Source organism: Ammospiza caudacuta, chromosome 6, assembly GCF_027887145.1.
Source record: "Ammospiza caudacuta isolate bAmmCau1 chromosome 6, bAmmCau1.pri, whole genome shotgun sequence".
NCBI lineage: Eukaryota > Metazoa > Chordata > Aves > Passeriformes > Passerellidae > Ammospiza > Ammospiza caudacuta.
In genome coordinates this window covers 39,440,645-39,461,282 of record NC_080598.1, presented here as the reverse complement: position 1 = coordinate 39,461,282, position 20,638 = coordinate 39,440,645, and the positions used below count along the sequence as shown (strand labels likewise).

Here is a 20,638-nt window from a genome sequence, read left to right as displayed (position 1 = left end):
CTGCCTTTAATAACATTTGTCCTCAATAGATTTTTAAAGTTTGATACATGTGTGTTTGCCAAACTCCAGCAGTTCATTTTTCTACTGTTTGTCAAATCTTGCTTCCCCCTTCCCATTCACCAACTCTTGCCTTTTTCCCTTCAGTTTTTCTACCTGAACCCTACAATCACTTTACATCCATTCTCTGCCTCCCTATATCTGTCCTAGTGCCTTGTTTTAAAATGTGATTCTATCCTGAGTAGGGACACTGGACGTGAAAGGATCAGGACAGAATGAGCATCCTTCAGCACAGTCGTGTCTCTCCTGAGACACCCTACAAGAAACCCACCCAGAAACACCACATCTCAAACCAACAAAAATGCAAGAGTATCAAGAACATTACATCCTACATGGGCTTTAAAAAAAATAATCTTAGAAAAAGAAAATTCTGAGTCCAGACTTTAAAATTCAAGTTTTTCCAAACCAATTCATTTTGTTCGTAAGATTTCTGTACTTCAGAATCACTATAATTAAAGCAAGAATAGTTACACATGTACCCTATTTTCCCTTTACATAGAGCTGAAAAATTCAGAAAAAGTATCAGTAAGAGATTTAAGAAATAGCCAGAAAGAAGTACACAAGCTCTATTTACCTCTTTCACATTCAAGGGGTCACAATTCTCAGGAAAACCCATCAAGCAGTCCATAAATAGTGGTGCACTAACATCTCTTGCATGGACCAAATAACACTTGACAAGGACAATATCATTTGAATAATTTTTGTGTTTCTGTAATAAAAGACTACTAGTCACTCATCCAAAACAACACAGGAAAACATCCAGAAGTAGTTCCAAAAACTAGAAATGCGCATCTCTTCTGGAATAAAATTAACTGCTAAAAAACCCAAAGAAACAGATAATGAACTAGAATGACTCACTTGAACTGGAACTACTCTAACATCAACTTCATTCAAGTCAACACACGGAGAAGTCACTACTCATCACAAGCACTGAGCACTCAAGATACTTGGAAAACATGCAAACATTTGAGCTACCAAGTCAAATTTGTTTTCTTAATTACAATCATGTCCACAATTATTAGAAGTTTTTACTAATTTAATAGCAGCAGCTTTGCTACGTGTGAGTAAAATACAGCACCCTCCTTCAGAAAAAAACACTCCCATAACCAACAAATCACCAACCAACCAAAATTTAAAACAATTCTATTCTTCAAGAAACTTATCCACTGCAAGAATTACAACAGCCTGAAACTCCCAGCTTAGGCTTCTTCTCAACAGGCCAAAACCAGAAGTGGAGGCTTTGTTGGAGCAATTGGGGGATTTTCTGACAATTTTAGGAAGAGAAGACCCCCCACTATAGTGATCTACTCAGTTTAACACAAATATATTCAACTCAGAGTAAGTTGCTTTTAACTCAACACAGCTGCGACAGTAGGAAGATTATGCAACTGCATTTTGATTTCTATGTAGAAAGATTATTTAAAATAAAAGGAGTCCAGAAGCTGAATTCAATGACCTTTATGGGTACCTTTCAACTCTGGATATTATCAATGATTCTATTAAAAGTATATAAATTACAGTTTTTTTAAAAGTCCAAGTTTCTCCAAAAGAATAACTTCAAAGTATTTTTAACCATATGATTTTATACCCACAAGACATCATTATCCATGCATATGAGTAAGCCTTGAGAAAATTTAGTGGCCTTTAAATAAGTCATGTGTAATTCAAATCACAGCTGCATACCAGCAAGAATTTCATCTATTAGTTAAATTTAACTATGCTCTACTTTAACAAAACTTATTTCTGCTATTCAAGTACCATCAGATTTAAGATAAAAAAGTGACATTTTAAAAATGCTACAAAAGATAATATTACAAAGGTCAGATTATTTTGAGACAAGAAAGAAAATATCTAACTGATCAGGAACACTCCAGATTTCATGTCAAAACTATACCTAATACAATGACTGCTGGCCTAAAATGAAAACCTAAACTGTAAAGAATGTACATCTAGAATCCACACCACAAAGCCAGTCAAAAAATAAGTAACACTCAAGCATGAAGATGAAACATTTTTCAAGTAAACTGCAACTATTATTTTCCCTTTATTTCCCTGTTTTGTTCCCTTTATTCTGTTTTTATAGAGAACCATAAAGGTAGTACAACTTTCAACTTGATTACCTGTTTGCCCACACTAGGAAAATGCAGCAGTCAGTAGAACTACTACATAAGCTTTTCTTTTTATGACCCTGCTCTAGAGTTCCAGCTAGACAACTAAGAATTAAAAAGAAATCACTCCTTTCATTCACCAGCCCTAAACCTCATTCCAACAGCAAAAACTGCAACAACTGAAAGAATCGGTTCTACTCAAGAACGCACAAAGCAGCTTTTTCCTTAAAAAAACCACAGCACCTCACTCAAATGGAAGGAAGCCTCCACATGTAAGCAGAGATGAAAATAACTGGCATTTATTGAACAGCTGACTATATTGATAGACAAACTATATCATTCACTAAGGTTTGCTAGTTCCAAGCAACCTAACAGGAACTTAAGAGAAAAAAATCAAACAAATATAGTTTGAAAATTTTAAAGCACCTGCTTCAAATGAGGGTGTAACTCTTGCATATTTTGTCTCTTCCCATTTTACAATGCACCAGAAGTTGTAAATAAAATTTAAATTAATTGACTTACCTTCTTATCTTCTTTTACTTTGTGAGGTTTCTTTTTCATTTTTTTCTCATCCAATTCTTGGTCCGATGTAATAGCAGGATTATCTATGCCACCCTTCCATGTTTCAACAGGTGAGAGAAGTGGGTCTTCTTCACTTCCACGATGCCTTCCTTTTCTTTTACCTTTGGAGGTGGTAAAAGCCTCGTCATCACTTGCATCCGAATGGGTTCTCCTATAGTAAGACTTGGCTTTGCTGAACAGTGTCTTAGACTTGTACTTGTATTTTGAAGGTCTTCTTTCCCCATGACTTTTGGATACTCTATCAGAAAACCCATTTTCTTCTTCACCTTGGGTATTTATAACAATTGAGTTTCGAACTTTAATAATACGATTCTGACTATCCTCTGGAACGGCATAGATGTCATCTGCAAAGCCTTTATGTTTGTAAATCGTGTCAATAGGTTCAGCATAGTTGTCAGATTGCTCCGTATCTTCTGGAGGTGCTGCAGGCACTCGAGAAGGCTGTTTCCTGGGGTTTTTGCCAATACCTGCCTCAATAGTTTTCAGGAGGTTGGGGTCCAGTTTTTTCACATTGGTTCTTGGAACAAGCGGTTTCGGTTTTATCGGAGGAGGCACTTTATGGTTGCGTTCGTGGTCGTGACAATTGATTGGTGTACTGTGAACAGGATACTCATTTCCTTCCAAATCCAGTCGGTACTTTGAACGGTCGCTAGGTGCTGGAAGTAACCTTACATCATCACCAATGGGACTGTAAGGCGGTGGTCCTTCAGCATCATCCTCTGAATCCGGGTAATTATAGTCAAGGGAACCTCCTCTCGGAGACCTTGGAAAAACATCTTCACTTGTATGTGTTGACTCCCTTGTGCTGTCTGACATGTAGGAACTTTCAATCATGCTTTTCTTCTCTAATACATCACTGAAGAACAATGTGAAAACCTCAGTTTGACGATGATATTGAGATAATGAATATAAAGCTGTAAACTTAGCAGTAATTTCTGTTGCTATGTGTTCTCCTTCAGTCATGAGTTCCTTGATTGCTTCATTCTCAAAGAAGTCTGCCTGGCTATCAGTAACAGCCACCAACTGGACAGGAATTGTATCCTGAACTTCAGAAAGAAATGCTCGAAGCATTCCCATGGATGCCTTTCGCTTCGCAGAATAGACCAGTATATATCCATGAACAAGTTCATCTTTCCTTACACCAATGGAAGAATGATATGATAAAATAGTTATCTGTATTCGGCGTCTCTTTTCACCTATTATTTTATCAAGCATTAAGGAGTTATTCTGGCCAGCCTGAGCAGCACTACAGGAGTGAGAATCGAGGAAAGGTGAAAGAATAAGATCCACACTGAACGGATCGCCACACATGGCACACATGACAATCCTTAAGTCAGCTTCTGACAGATCTTTAATGGTGGGAACTGGACTTACAACATCAAAATTGTGTTTAACTGCTTCCAGTACTCCCCTCAGAGCTTGTTTTATTTGGGCCTCGTTAAACTTGCGTGGGTATGTACCAGCAGGCACATCTACAAAAGGACACTGTAACTTGTTAGCCAATTGCTGTCCCTGATGCCTCAGAATAGGCAGATTCTTGCTAACACTGTCCCTCTGGTTAGCCAATATTAATGTAAATGAAAGATTAGCCATATACCTGTCTCTCCTTATCTGAGATGCTTCAGCCCTTATTTTTGCAATGCACTCCCCAATAAAAGTCAGTGATTCAATAGAGTTAAACACGCAGAAACAGCCATGCGGTTTGAAGGCTGAGGTCCACAACTGAGTCAGCAAGTATGGGGATTTGGCATCAACTGGCCTAAGATCTAGTTCATATATTTTTCCATCTAATGCATACTCATCATCAGTGGATTGTGTCCGAATTTCATTTGCCAATTCTTGGGCAAGGCCATCTTTGCCCAAAATAAAAAGATTGATTTTATCAATGTTGGCACTATCATGGTATAAATTTGAGCGTCCGTGGTCCTGTTGCAGGAGACTGTTGGCAAGCAACTCTTCTACTTTTATGTCCATGCAGTTTTGGCCACTGAGACAGGTTTCTTTAGTTGGGTGATAAACAAATCCTATATGTTTAAGCAGAAGAGATTCTCTATCAGGTGCAAGTTTCTGTAAAGCTTTGTATCTAGGTTCTTCACTCAGAACTGCATGAATTTCACTCATTTTATCTGTACTTGGTGTTGCATTAAGATCCAGATCGTAAAATAACTCTGAGTGTTCAAAAAGCATTTCCTGAAACTCCTCTTTGGCTTTTTCAACAATCTCCCTCTGATGCCTAGCATACACTTCCTTACTATCTCCATCAGTGATGTATTTGAATGCTTCATCCTCCACCACAAAACATATAACTTCTTCCCATGGCTGTCCGGGTGAAATGAATTGGATTTTCTCAAGAGTCTTTTTGAATTTCTCCTTCATTTCAACCCTCCTTTTTTCAGATATAAGATGCTGCACATGGTTTTGATAAACTTTTTCTGCCTCTAGGGTACTGAGAAGGTCAAATGGAATCCTTCTGTCATTCACTTTATCTATGTGGTCAGTTTCATCCCAGGGTGTTTTTTCAAGCACTACAAAACAAGACTGGAAGTCAGGCCTTTTCTCCATTACCTTCAAGGCTTCTGACCAGCTCAAAAGTTCAATCTCATCAAGATTTGATAGAAGAGTATTAAGAGCTCGTGGCAATGCATTAATGTATTCTTCTTTTCTCTTTCTAATATGTTCCTGTTTGAGTTGCTCTATGTGTTTTGAAAATGTATTTTTGGCCTTTTTTGTTCCTTCCAAATTTATGTACTCCTCATAATCAGGGTGGTTTTTCAGTTTGTTGCTAACAGTTTTCCAAGTTGCATGATAGTCTCTCACAGTTTGGACAAGTTTTTCAAACTTATCTGTTGCCGTAACAACTAACTGTCTTTGAGTTTTATAGGCATCCAGATAGGGGATTATTTTAGGCTTACCACGAGTTTTATCCATCATTTGTACCAGTGCAGTAAAACATGTTTCAACATTGACATTGAATCTTGCTGATGTTTCCACGACCACAAGGTTCTTCTTATTTGAAGCAAAGGCCTGAACCTCTCGCAGATAATGATCCACACATTCGTCACATTTTGTTGCTGCTATTATTATGGGTTTTTTAGATTTTGAGAGCTGGATGTAAAGATTATTCACAAATTTAAGTTGATCATCAAACTTCCTATTGCATCCTTGGCTTACATCAATGCACAATAAAAACCCATCTATGTTTAATTTCCCTTCAGGCATTTGTTTTTGCTCAAAGTCTTGCTCCAAGCCTAGCTGATCTGTGCAAATGTACATGAGTTTTTCTGCGGACTGCAGTTTGGAGGCAGCTGCACGTTTTATGTACGGTTGTAAATTCGTACTCCGATGAGGCAAGAAAGTCTGATCATCAATGAACTCAGTCTGCTCAATTACATGAATTCTGCACTCAATTCCATCCTCACCGCTTTGTGCTACGTCACCCCAGTACAAAAAGTGATCATTGTTAACAACTCTTCCTCCAAAGTCAATTGTGCTAAGCACAGAGGTATGCTCAGGATAATATTCATCTGCTTTTGAACGAACGAATCTATTGCACAAACATGACTTTCCAACTCCACAATTGCCTTTATCCTTTTCAGTTCCAGACAGTCCAACAACACTAACAGCATAAGATGGGGGGCGTGGCTCTTTGTTTTTTGCCATCATAACTTTCTTCTCATCCTTTTGCAATTATCAAGGTAACTGTATGTGGTTTTCATTCTGGAAAAGGTTCCTACAAATTTGAATTGTATATCCAGGGTTTAGAAATCGCCTTCAGTTGTTCCTGCTTCAGCTTGTGATTAAGAGAACCTCAGATAACTTGGACAAGGAGCATCATCTTCCTAAAAAATACAGAGAAAAAAATATCAAGATTGCAGGTATTTTTTTGTAATATTCATGAGGGAAAAGAGATTTTAAGAAGCACTTGTGCAGCTTGATGACCCTGATTTTTTGTGTATATGAAAATTCTACAACTACTTTGAATGAGATCATAAATTCATAATTCAGTAATGCTAATGCTATTTATACTACAGATTTAAAATAAACAGATTTCAGGCACAGCTTAGTAGTAGTTTGTCAGCTGTTTTGATAGCTGAGCAGCATACTTCTAAAAAAAAGAAAACCCACACCCAAACTCCCAAACCACTAAGCCCAACCCAATATTCATGCACTTCTATTCACACTCAAATTTTTACTAGGTATCATGCTCATCTGTAACTATAACATTGCTTTTGTGTGCATTTGTAGGTTTGAGCTCAGGTTGCAGTAAAGAAAATTTCAAAACAAGTAGCTGTAAAAGCAGGCAGTTGGCCCAGCTGCTACCTATATCCAGAAGCAGACTACTTGATTGGTATACTAACAGCAAACTGCTTTTAAGGAAATGTTTCGAACAGGAATTCTACAGAAAAACAAAATCATACAAACACAAAGAGTAGGACTTATGTATAGATTTTAAGACTACAATGTTGTTGTTTCATTCCATCTGTCTCTATTAAAAAAACAAACTTCTATTAACTGGAAACAAAAGCTACTATATCTACTTTCAAAGTTCCACAGAATTACTACAAGGTTCCAGTGGCTTTATTGAAGCTGTCATCAAGTATAACAATTACCACCAACTCTCAGTTATTAATCAGAAGACTTTACGCGCATGCATACTGCAGATGGAAATGCATTTGCTGGTTTTGAATCAATTATATTATGAGAAAGAGAAAAAACTGAATACCCATATGAGTGGTCTCAGAGATGGTGACAAGTGGCATGAAATCTACTTGGGGGCCAGTAACCAGCAGTGCACTCTGCAGGCCAGTACTGGGTCCAATTCTGTTCAGTATCTCCATTAATAACTTGGATGATGGGGGAGAAGGTATTCTCAGCAAGTCTGCTGATGAATAAATTAGGAGCAGCAAATGATCCAGTCCTGCCTGCAGGGAGGAATGAGCCATGCACCAGTACATGCTGAGGCAGCCGCATGAAGAGCTGCTGTGCAGAGGGGGACCTGGGGATCCCAGAGGACATGAACACCACCCAGCAGGGTGCACCTGGCAAACAAGGCTAAGAGCACCCTGGGCAGCAACACGCAAAGTAGTGCCAGCAGGCCAAGGCAGGTTAACCTTCCCACTTTGCAGCACTGCTAAGGCCACACCTGATACACTCTCCAGTTCCACAGCACAGGAGAGATCCACAACTACTGGAGAATGCAGCAAGGGGCTAAAGCACCTCAGCAGCTCTCACTTAAGAAAAGGCCAGGACTGTTCAACCTGGCAAAGAGAAGACTCAGGGAAGATCTCATCAATGTGTACAAATATTTGGGGGAAAGGTGAAAAGAAGGCAGAGCCAAACTCATTTCCTGGTGCCCAGGAACAAGACAGGAGGCAACGGGCACAGATTAAAATACAGAAGATGCCATATGAACATCAGGAAACACTTTCTTTTATTGTGAGGGTGACTGAGCACTGGCCTGGTTAGCCCAGGGAAGTTGTAAAGGCTCCTGCACTAAAGGTATTCAAAAGACACCTGGACACAGATCTTGGCAACCTGCCCCAGGTGAGCCTGCCTGAGCAGGGAGGCTGGACAAGGTGACATTCAGAGGTCTCTTCCAACCTGCACTGTTCTATCCTCTCTGAAAATATTTTTATAAAAATACTTCTCATTTTCTTGGTAAAAAGACAACTATTACATGGCACTATAAAAGAAAGGCAGATACTATTGTACCTAACATATTTACTTTTACATTTGTAGATTACAAAGTAACAACACAAATGTACTTAAATATACCTATAAATAGTCCTTATCAGAATGAAAGTATAACAAGCATCAATACTGAAATGTTAATGTTATATACTTTGTCCTGCTTAGCAACAATCAGCTAACCAAAATATAAAATACAAACTACACACATAAAACCAGCTGTTCATTATGGAAATCACAGAAAAGGAAAGTACTTTTTTTAGGAAGAAAGTATCAACTTCATTAGAAAATTAAGGTGAACACCTTATTTTTGTACTCAAGAGCTTTTATATTGCAAAAACTGAAACTTTTATGCCAGATTTTAGAATTCTTTTTCAGTTAAATAAGATTACTCAAAGACCTATTCAGGAAGACAAGTCATATTTTAAATTTTGCTTCTCACTGTTTCCACTGTGTTTATTATATTCTTAAAACACAGAATTTGGACCTAACAGAAAGTGGCTCCAGGAATAAAAATACTTAGCAAAAATAACATCCTTTACAAGCAGTATTTATATTACTACAAATAAACCCAGTGTTTTCTTTCTAAAGCAAAGCTTATCATAGTAGCATCATTCAAACTGCTAGAATGAGAAATTCAGTCAGCACTTCCACTATAAAATGTTTTCTGTTTGCCACAGCACAATACAGATTTCATGTGGACTAAAGTAGAACACAAAAATCTTCATCCACATGATTACTTCATTTCATCAGGAAGACACTGTCAATTTGCAATTAGTTTATAAGAAACAATCAATACTTTCAGATACTCTACATCCTCAGTAGCAAAAGTTGTTCCTCCTCCATCTACAAAATGTTTTGTTAAATCGATACATTTTTAAGCAAGTAAGTACAAAGAGTAAGGTGAAAGGAGACACTGAGAAAGGGAGAACAAACACATCAGTCTCTCATTAAAGTTCTGACATAAAATATTTTAACCATAGTAGAAGATGAATCATTAAAGATATTTAAAACCAGCATGGGTTTGTTTTTGGTTTTTTTTTTTAAATGCAGTTCCTACTTTGCACTGATTGTACAAAGTCACAGAACAAAATCTGTGTTAATTAAGTAATAAAACTGGTAAAAAACTGACATTATAATGGCTTCATATTTAATATGTAATCATCATTAAACTGTTCTCCAAATGGAAGATTTTCCATTTGACTATACCACTAACGTAAATTTACTTTATCGTTTTGTACTGTTTTAAAGCATGCACACTGGAAATTCATTGTAAATTCATTCCATTATCTTAGCTCAATCTGCCTAATTCAATTATAACAAATTGCAAACACTACGATTCATCTAACCCTCCCCCCACCTTTGTTACAGATGCAAAGGTTGTTTGATTTTCCCAACTAATTTCAATCTTAGCACTGAAAACAATACAAAGCATCTGACACCACTGCAGGAAGGACCATCCACAGATGCACTGTAGGACCTTGTCTCTACAGACTTTTAGATTTCCAAGCATAGTTATAAAGTAAATAAGGCAGCAGTCTGTATTTATTTAAAGGTGGGTACCTTTAAACACATTCTAAAGGTCTAAAGCCCAAACTTACCCTTAGGAAAGAGGTGCAAAGCAAGATGACTCTCCTGCTGCGATCTTCCTGCAGTAATGTCACACATTTAAACAGTGCCCTTCAGTAAGTCCTTCCCTGAGGGATCTGAAAACAAAAAAAAAAAGAACCATTAAAAGTTTCAAGTTTATGGAGAAAGAAGCAGCAATCAGAGAAGGTATAGCACTTCACCTATGCATGAGGATTGTTTTCCTTATTTTAAACCCATTAACAAAACTCAAGCTGGTCTTTGTCTAAATTTGGAGGGTTTAAATCCTGTAATCACACCTATTAATATTTGAGCGAGGGCAGAGTTCATAAGTAATCATGATTTGAATTTCAACTTGATACTTCAACAATACCTAGGTTCTAGAAGCCTGTTATGAAAACAATTAATGTAGCTTCTTAGATAACATATAAAAATGAGCTATAAAAAACACTAATCACTTGTAGAATAATTTGGAATTCTAAAGTGTTTAGAACATAGGTTTGCAAGATGAAGTTGGTAGAGTCATAAGTACAAAATATATTAAACAGATGTATGTCTATGCATATATATTCTATTAATAGGAGAAAAGTACAGTCTACATCAAAACCCTTTTACCACCCCTCTAAATTAAAAGGGCTCACAAACTGTGATGAATTAGCAAGTTAAAGTATAACTGTATTTGAAGATTTTGAACTCTCAACTAGGATACAAATCATTAATTTAACCCTTTTAAGTGCTGATCTCACTGCAGGGATGCTCCTATAAAGTAATCAAAACCAACTCTCTTCCATTGTTCTTCCCTTTGCACCCACACAAAACCCAGAGTTTGCCAGCCTGGTGACCCACACACCTGATGCAGAACAGGAAAGGAACTTGAGGCACTTGCACTGGAATTTCATGTAAGCCATTTTCAACTAAGGAAAGGTGTCATTTTTAAGTAAGATGCAGCACCATGCTGCATATGTGCTAAATACTACATCAAAACAACACACCTATTTCTTGTTTTGCCATTTACAATTATATTCTTAATAATTTCACTTTGCTTTGGGAATAACATCCACTTTGCTCTAGTAAATTTTCCTTTGGACAAAAAAGGTTTGGTAATATTCATAAACAGTACAACAGTAACTAACATGGTGGTACAAAAGAACACCAAAATCAGTAGGCAGCAGTCTCAACAGTCTATCAGCCCTGCATTAAGCCTGGCTGAGCTTCAGTGCTAAATTCTATCAGTTAATAGAGAAGATAGGCAGTAAGGCCTGTTCCCTGCTCTTACCTCCAAGCTGTGGCACTCCTCTACATCCACAGCTAGCTGAGCAGACCAGATACTTGCTCATGAGGAAAAACACAATGGGACTCTGAAGAACTCAGAGTATGTGGAAGAGCAGACAGAGTGAGAGAAAAGCGTCTCCACTTGCAAGAATGCATCTGAGGCTTGAGGGACACTGCCACAAGAGAAAGCTCAAACACAGGCCCCCAAAACATCAGTCAGAAACATTAAGACACCAGAGAAAGCCCTATTTACAAATACATGTTTCCTAAAGTCTTCCAAGCTGAACTCTAAACACTAGAATAGAATGCCATACTATTAGCAAGTAATAAATACTTGAAGAATTAATCATCTATCAGTATTAAGTAATTGTGACTGCACAGGAACTTGTAGATGAGTCCACAGTCAAGAAAATCACTTACAGATAAATACCCTTGAGTATTTCTCAATATCCTCCAAAATTGCTTTTTTAACCTACAAATGTTTTAGGCCTAACGTGGCTGAAGCAAAGATGTTGTTTGAAAGAGTCCACAGAATTGCTCATGTCCATCAACTATTTAAGCAGTCTGCCAACAGGGAAAATAGAGTGTTTTCCACAAGTCCTTTACTCACTCTGTAGTGTTGCCTAGACACAACAGTTTATGGATCAGTATTTTCTGGGGTTAGGTTCAATCAGCATACTCTTGCAGCTGTGTTTGTAAATTACCTGGCCAAGCAAAAAGAAGCACATGTGAAAAAAAGGCCCATCACATCCTAGTCTGCTTTACCAAAAGAAACTTACTGTAACCTCTACAGCAGATCATCAAGTAAATTCAAACACATTTGGTGTCATTGAAATGGTCTGGAGAATGAGTTTGAAAGTGTTGTGCACTCAAAATACACAGATCATGACTCCAAGAAAGTTACAGCTGCAGATTCAAGTTACTACTGATACCAAGGTTTTATATCAAGTCATTCCTCACTTCATACTTTTTGAGAACCAAAAAGTACTGGCATTGGAAAACATTTATTACAGTACCTAATGTCTGAGATCTTTCAGCACAACAGTAACTATAGCCCGACCCAAAACAGAGTAAGAATTCCAGTTTTCTCTTCTAACAACCAGTTAGAAAGAAAAATATGTTGATGTACCTTAACATAGCATTGTCATTTCTCTTCCAGTATTTACCAAGAGTTATCTTTTTCACTCAAGCAAGTATAAGAAATCTTCCCTTCAGGTGAAAATCTTTTTTAGAAATGAAACCAAAGTATATCAATGTCACCTTATCAACAATTTCAAATCACTTAAGGCTGTTGAGGTCCTAACACAACGTGTCCTGTCCACTTTACAAACACATTAATATTCTTGCCTTCACAAGTGCTGGTAACTTTAACTAACCATACCTGAAATCTTATTTATAAATAATGGTAAATACAACAATTACCCAAGTATCAGCCAACATGAGAAAAAACATGATTCAGATTGCTTATCAGAACTTAAGCTCAACCAAGCAACAGCAAGACAGTAAGGGACAAGAGCGATCCTCTGGCTGAAAAGAAATTCAGTTGAAGTGGTATGCTGATTAATCATGCCAGGGAAATGCAGGATGGGAATGGATGACTCCAACTGCTGTTCATTTCAGATTTGGTTAGTGTGACAGCCAACTATAATCCCTAAAGGAGTTCTGTAGCCTACATAATTCTCTCCATACAAAAGCAAAGTAATCAATGTATTAAAAATAAAAAAAGAGAGAAACCTCAACTGACCAACTTCATATTATAAAGCAAAGAAAAACTGTGTTTAAAAACAGAAGTTCAAAGCTCTTAGTTCCTACTAAGTTCAATAAACTTCTTCTATTAATAATACACTGAAGATTGTCTATGTATTACTCAAAATTAAATCAGAGCCTAAATATTATTTCTGAACTCAAAATATCATTCTTTAGGTGGAATCTAGCAGTCCCAGGGCATCTACTATCATTATTGCTCTCCACAAAAAAAACTCAAACAAGAGAAAAACCAAACCAAGCTACATAAATTAAATCAAGGTACAATAAAAAGGTAAAGTGTAAAGGTTCAAATTACCAGCACAGCAGTATTCTGAACTCAGGCCTCTCAAGTTACCTATTTTCAGATTTTTGACTATCTGAAAGCATTCAATATAGTTTCAAAGCCTGTATTTTAACAGGGGAGGAAAGTGCAAGATTACAGAAGAAATAAATTCTTAATTCTTTTGCACAGGATAAGCTCCAACCAAAAACATGCAGAGTGGTCAGAGAAGTTTCTCAGGGCAAGTCTCTCGATCAGGCTTATTTGAGGAGATACTCAGGAAAAACACAAAAGAACTAATGGAGAAATTATAGAAAGGGGATCCATAAAAAAAACTAACAAAAATAGGAGAAAGAAGAGGAAGCAGACAAAAAAGGAGGGCTCAAAGCAAGGACAGAAAAAGGGCTAAAATACATTTCCTGGGAGAAAAAAAACGAAGAAAAATTTACATCCTGGCATGGGCAACTACAACTAATTTTACTGATCCACAGATCTGGATCGTTTCATGTTATTTTGCTTCATGAGCAACTGCAGTACAGAATCCAGGACTCAACACCATAAAGCTTAGTGTGTTGTTTGACCTTGTACAAGCTGTATGTGTCATTTCTACCTGTGTAAAGCAACACTGGTTAACCCCTATTTAAAATTACTAAATGAGAAAGGGAAACGGCCTATATAAGCAGCAAATAATATTCTGCATAAAAATTAGCCATCTTAAATCAATAAATGCCAAAATGCAACTATATATACTTTTCCAAAAATTGTGCATGCAGGTATTGGTTTTGCTGTTTTAAATGCAAACATTCTTCTGTCATGTTTGAATGTCAACTGATGCAGAACTGCAAAAATGCGTGGGAATTTTAACTCAAAGCCAAAGAAACAACTCTTATTTACCACAAAATGTAATGTGCAGAACTAGCCACAGATTAATTTTGTTTTCCAAGAGATGTACTAGAAAAACACAGTTGACACGCAAATTCAATATAACTTCGCAATTGTTTCAGATTTTCTTACTAGGAATTACAAACTCGTTTTTCTTTAAGTATTTCACCAAATCTGTAAATACAAGGAAGTGATGGGTCAAATAATCTATAAAACGCAATACTCTTCCAGCTCACTCACACTGACCTTTAGGCTAAAAATTCCCAGAGTGAAAAAGAAAAAAAGAACCAACCAAACAAAGAGTGATTAAAGAGCGATTAAGTATTTCGCGTGCCCATTAGGAGAGACGTAACACGGACGCAGGGGAGGCAAAAGCCCCGGGAGCGCTAATCCGGAGCTGCCGGGGTGGGTGAGCGGGACCCCCTGCGCCGGCCGCAGCCCCCTGGCGGCAGCGCCGCCCGGCCGCGGGACGCAGCCCCTCGGGAAGCATTCCTGCCTTATCAGCGAGCAGGAACGCACGGCGGGCTCGCCGCACGGCCGCGTCATGGCCACAGACCGGGCTGAGGGCGGCTCGCCCGGCGCTCCGCCATGGGGGCTCGGCTCCCGGGGAAGGTCACCCCGCCAAGAATCCTCCTGCACAGAACCCTAAGGACACACCGCGGAGCAGCCGCCACACCGAGTGATGAGCACTGCTTCGTGAAGTTTTGTGAGAAATATTCCTGAAGGATGCCAGTACATGGGATTTATCTCGTGTCAAGGAAGTACTTTTGGAAGCCTTAAGATAGCGTCAGCATCCTTCTCATATCTTAGTGCAAAAATAATTCCATTATGTTTAATAATCTACTCAAATAACAAGTCCCGACAGGGAAACTCACACAGAACAATCTATTATTATGATCAGTGCTTTTCTTTTCTACGAAGTCTGCAAACGGAAAAAAAACACCTACAGCTTTAGGAAAGCACATAGCTTGAAAAACATGTGGAGCATTTGGTTCTGTTAGTGCTAAATATAGCATTTTAAAACAATTTAGTCTGAGCCTAAAGTATTTAATTGGATTGTGTTACATATGCAACACCTCAGCTAAAGTAAAGTCCAATACCAGGGAGTGGTAGGCATTTGGTTGCAATTATTTACAATTGTACAACAATGGCAGCTGCTTTAGATAGGAATACTTCAGGGGTAAAATGCTATTTCAGCTCAGTATGTTCCACACTTATAAGCAACTTATGCTGAAACAAGTTAGTGGTAAGGTAACAAAAGCTTAAACAATTTCCCATACTTTAGGTACTGCAGACTTTAAAAAAACCCTTACATTCATATCATACTTTTTGAGCTCTTGTAAGAGAGTTTTAATAGAGTACTATAAAGAGAATTTTAAGAATTTTAGCACTTCTTAAAAATAATGTTTAAAGCAGCACAAAAAATGAAAGTAAACCCTTACAAAAATGCACCTGGATGAATATTTGCAATGCCCTTACTTCAGATATTTACTATAAATAAGTATCAGAAGGCAGTTAACTCTGGTCACTGATGTCACTGCTGAAAACAACTGTCATGTGGAAGTCTCTTCACAAGGTAGGACAGCACATCTGACAAAAATGCCAACTATTAACTCCACATTCTTTATGAAGTAAGCATACAAAAGTATCAGTGCTGCAGCTGGCTTCAATGCACAGGTTTAAAATGGACGGCCAATTGACCAGCTAACGCTGTTCTCTCTCTACTGCTTTTACTCTGCAGTGTAGAGTTTTCAAATTTCTGTCAAGGATATTTATTAAAAAAAAAAAAAAAAAAAAAAAAACCAAAAACCCACCGGTTTATCTGCACGACACTAAACTAAAGAATACACACATACCCCCACAGGCCTATTTTGGTCTAGATTAAAATCGTTCCCCTCCTACTTATTAAGGAACTATTCCACGCTGATATCAAAAGCGATACTGGAGAGAGCAAAAGAGGGGGGTACAGAGGGGTGGGGTGTACTGTGGGGAGAAGGTGACAAGTACGTCTTCCTTTTATAACTATACAGCCCTGCTTCTTTTTTAAATTAAAGCAGTGTTTCCTTATGTCCTATAGCTACAACACCACGGCATTACATCCGTATGTCTCTGGTGATTCCCTTGGGTGGAGAGAGTCTAAAGGTTATGCTGGTTGAAGGGATTCAAAACGCTTGAAAGCTGCAACACTGCAACTGGCTACCCTATTCCAAAGCCTTAAAATCCACCTGGTGGAAAAACAGAAATGCACACACATCATTAGGAGAGTGAAGTTTTCTGAAATTTAATATCGAGCAATATTTGAAGGTGAAAGGAAGGAGGAGGGGAATGGACAACTGTTCAAATTTAGTAGAGGAAGAAAAGAACAGAGAAGGCGTGAATGAGTATTAGGGGGTAATGAAGAGGAAAATAAGTACAGAGAAAGGAGAAAAGGGGGGAAAGGTAGTGGGAATGCAAGAAGGGAGGAAGCTAAAGGACTAGGCAGAAGAAGGGAATGAGGAAGGAAGAAGAGAGGAGAGGGAAGCTCCCCTTCCTGCCTTCCTCCCTCCCTAGAGAGCCGTGACCAGCTGGCAGCCTCGTACAGCAGGCTCAGACCCTCCCATTGCTCAGGCCTTCATCACCTGTCTGGGACCAGGCTCCCCGCTCCCTGCCCTTCCCGCCTGCCCTCGGCGGCGCGGCGGGGCCGAGGGGGCCGGCCGGGGGGCGCGGGGCCGCTGCCCGCTCCCCACGCGGCCCCAGCCCTCCGAACTGGTTACAGCCAGCGGCCGCCGCGCCGGCTCGCCGGGCTGCAGCCGCCTCCTCCCCCCGCTCCCCTTCCGCCTGCCGGGCCGGCCGCCCCGCTTCAGGCCGGGCCGGCTCCCACGGGACCGCATTCCTGCCCTCACCTCGCGCCGTCGGGATCCGGCTCCTCGGCGGCGGCGGGAGCGGCAGCATTCCCGGGACGCGGTCTCCGCGCCGGCGCCCCCGGCGGCTTCTCCTCCCCGCGGGGCTCTCTCCGCTCTCCGGCCCGCAGCTCCCGAGCGCTCCCGGCCGCCGCAGCCCCGTCCCGCCTCTCCGCTCTCTCCCCGGCGCTCAGTAATGGCGGCCGCCGAGCCTCCCCGGCTCTCGCTCGGCTGACGGAGTCTCTCTCTCCCCCTAACTTTACCTCAGCAGCTTCCCTCCCCTCCCCCCTCCCTCCCGCCGCCGCGGCTCAGCGCGCGCCCGCCCGGCCAGCTGCGCGTGCGCGGGAAGGAGTCTCTTCCTGCTGTCGCTGGATTCCCTGGGAAGCCTGGGAGGGCGCGCGCGGCCGGCACCCAGCTGCGCGCGCACGCGCGCCGCCCCGCCTCCCCCCTCCTCCCTGGCCCCTCCGGGGGCGCGCGCGGCGCGCGCCCGCTCCTGCCCTGGTGGCCGCGCGGGTATCGCGGGGAGCCGCGAGTCTGGGGGACCGCGGTTCGAGTCCCGCCTCCGGCAGCGGCGCAGGCCGAGTCGCGCCGCGCCCCAGCGTGAGAGCGGCTCCGAGGTGTGCGGGCGGCCACGGGCTGGATCCCCGGCCACCGGCACTGTCGGGTGGCGGCCAGCCTTAGCTGGGGCCTACGCTAAGCCTACAGCCAGCAGCGATGCCTCCAAGGAAGGAAATTGGCGGTTGACCAGGATGGAATTCAGAGATTCCAAAATGCTGGTGTGGTCAGCCCTGTGCCCCCAGCTCTTCTCCTGCCCAACTGCCTATAACTTTTCACAACATTTCCCAGGTTTCCCTAGTGTAACACAGCACTTCTTTCATTTGTTAATCATTAAAAAGAGAAGTAGCACTGCAGTGGGGCTGCGTGTGGGACACCCACCTTTGTGGGACAATGTGTAGGACATTTCTTCACAGGCCACACCAGGCACTGGCACCTTGGGAATCCCTCTAGGACATTCCTTCACAGGGCACACCAGGCACTGGCACTTTGGGAATCCCTCTAGGACATTCCTTCATAGGGCACACCAGGCCCTGCCACCTTGGGAATCCCTCTAGGACATTCCTTCACAGGGCACACCAGGCACTGGCACTTTGGGAATCCCTCTAGGACATTCCTTCACAGGTCACACCAGGCCCTGGCACCTTGGGAATCGCTCTAGAACATTCCTTCATAGGGCACACCAGGCCCTGGCACCTTGGGAATCCCTCTAGAACATTCCTTCACAGGGCACATCAGGCACTGGCACCTTGGGAATCCCTCTAGGACATTCCATCGCAGGCACACCAGGCCCTGGACACCCTGGCAGTCAGGTTAAGCCCCCCAGGCAGCACAGGCACTTGGAGGGATCCCCACATGGCTTGCAGGAGTGAAATCCCCCTCCCACTGTCAGAGCCCCCCAGGGTTGTACACAAACCCCAACCCCACAGGGATGGGGCTGAGGAGCTTTGTGCTCCTGCCTCTGGAGCTGGGTTTCTTCAGGAGCTGGCAGGAGAGGCATGGCACTCATTAAAGAGCTAGTGAGTAGGTGCTAATCTGTTCTATCCACCACAGGCAACAGGACATCTGTGGTCATCAGACACATGCACCTTATCTCTGTGCACACAGAAATGCATATTCTGTGCATCATTTATTACTAAAGATCGTTTATGTGTATGCATACAAAGGAACAAATTAATATTTTACTAGCAACCTCATTCTTGGCGCAGTCCAAGTTTTGACTGTTATATTTGTAATCATAATATTTAATAACAATATGGTTCATTCTGTGCAATTTTACATACTGCACATCATATGCACATCATAAGGTTTTACATCTGAAAATTAGGAAATTAAAAGATTTACAACGTCAGATCCTTTCTAAAGACACATTGCCTGTAAACCTGAATTTTTGAGAAAATCCTGACTAGCTAAACCATTTTGTGTTAAATATGACTGAGCAGCCTAGCATGGACATTGCATTGCATGAGAATATTTGTAGAAATACTCACCTTAGCTAGGTCCACATTTAAAAAATGTAAAATTATTTTACATTGTAATCACAGCATTTCCTCAAGAGTTTTTTAAAAATAAAGAAAGGACAGAAAAGCAAGCTAAACAAGCATGAAAACAGAACTTAATTTTAATTTGAATTACCTGATTTTGAGTTGTTTGAGGGGGGAGGTTGTTGAAAATAGGTATCTTGGAGTGTTAAAGTCCCATTTCACTTTACCAGAATCAAAAGCTTATATTCATACGACAAAAAAAAAAAAAAACTTCTGAGGTTTCTTAGCTTAACATAAATTTAAAGGAAATCTGTATCTTTCTGAAATTCTGCTTAGGTATTAATTGCCATAAACAGTTAATATTAGAGAATTTTGGTAAAGCTCCATCATGTAGGAAATCTCTCATGTAGGAATTGATTGTAGAAATTACTTTGATCCTGATTTTAGTTTAAAAAAAAGCTCAGCAAGGTGAATAGGCTTGGGAATAGCAGGAAGTTTTTCCCAGCAAGCTCAACCCTGTATTGTGCAAGGCCAGAGAGGAGTGCCTCAGTTGGAAACAGTGTGGAGGGACCCTCTTCACAAGGATGCACAGCAGCCAGACAAAAGGCAATTGGCACCAGTGGTTTCCTGTGATGTTACCCTGGTAAGACAGACCACCAGCTCCAAAAGCACTCCTTGTCAAAAGAAAAAAACAGGTTTTCAGGCAGAATTAGATCAGCTAATTTGTCTTCCTCTGATCTTAAATAGTCCTCCAAAAATTAATATAACACAGGAAGACTGTGAAGCCAGAAATTGATTTTCATATAGATTTCCTCACGTCAGATCACCATCATCAGAGGAAACTGCTGTGCAGAAACTCACTTTGCTTGTGGCCTTCCAGGGAGCACACAAAAGTTCTGTCAGGCTGCAGTAGGCATCTTGCTATGGAATTGCAGAGCTTATTAAACCCCTTGATTTTGCATAAAGCTACAAAAAGTCAATAATTATGTCCAATGAACCAACAAGCAGGGTTCTAAGCAGATTAGTGACACAGTGTTTTTCCTAGCCTCTATGAAATTTATAATTTTGCAGTTTAAGGTAAACTATTGGGGAGAGATATACCCATAGATCATGTCAGATGCATATTAAAAAGACATGCAAGGTTCATAAAGTTTCAAAGGTAAAGTGGTGAGAAAATTGCAAATTCATGAGGAAACAAGTAGTTTTATGCCCTTATGAGAGCAAAATATTTAGATTTCTAGGGGTACTTAAAGATTTTATATCACTAATGAAGTAGTAAGATAAATTAAAGCAACTCTATCAAGGTATTTTAATATAAAATTTTATTAAAAATTTTCAGAAATATTTGTGAATATTCATCAGAATAAATCTTTCAGAAAGCCCTTTCAATGACTGAGTAGAATACAGGGAGCACTGTAACTCAGAGAAGGCATAAAAATAAACTACAATAATGAAAAACAATTAATAATTTAGGTAGGTTAGTGTTTTGTAATTTATACAGAAAGGCAGTTCAAAGAA

The 20,638-nt window shown here is 40.4% G+C and overlaps 1 protein-coding gene across 3 annotated transcripts in view; it reads right to left on the bottom strand.

Annotated features, from left to right (window-relative positions):
• The window catches only part of ARHGAP5 (Rho GTPase activating protein 5), a 46,982-nt gene extending 29,661 nt beyond the window's left edge, over positions 1 to 17,321 (bottom strand). For 2 of the 3 annotated variants that reach the window (XM_058806238.1, XM_058806240.1), the window contains exons 1-3: positions 17,085 to 17,321; positions 10,037 to 10,141; positions 2,688 to 6,586 (exon numbers count right to left, since the gene is read on the bottom strand). In XM_058806238.1, coding sequence (XP_058662221.1) covers positions 2,688 to 6,410 — 3,723 coding nt within the window. In that variant the 5' untranslated portion in view covers positions 6,411 to 6,586; positions 10,037 to 10,141; positions 17,085 to 17,321. Of the gene's footprint in view, positions 1 to 2,687; positions 6,587 to 10,036; positions 10,142 to 11,904; positions 11,995 to 17,084 lie in introns of those variants that run through there. The other variant, XM_058806239.1, reaches the window with a different exon arrangement.
• Between the last annotated feature and the right edge of the window lie 3,317 nt (positions 17,322 to 20,638).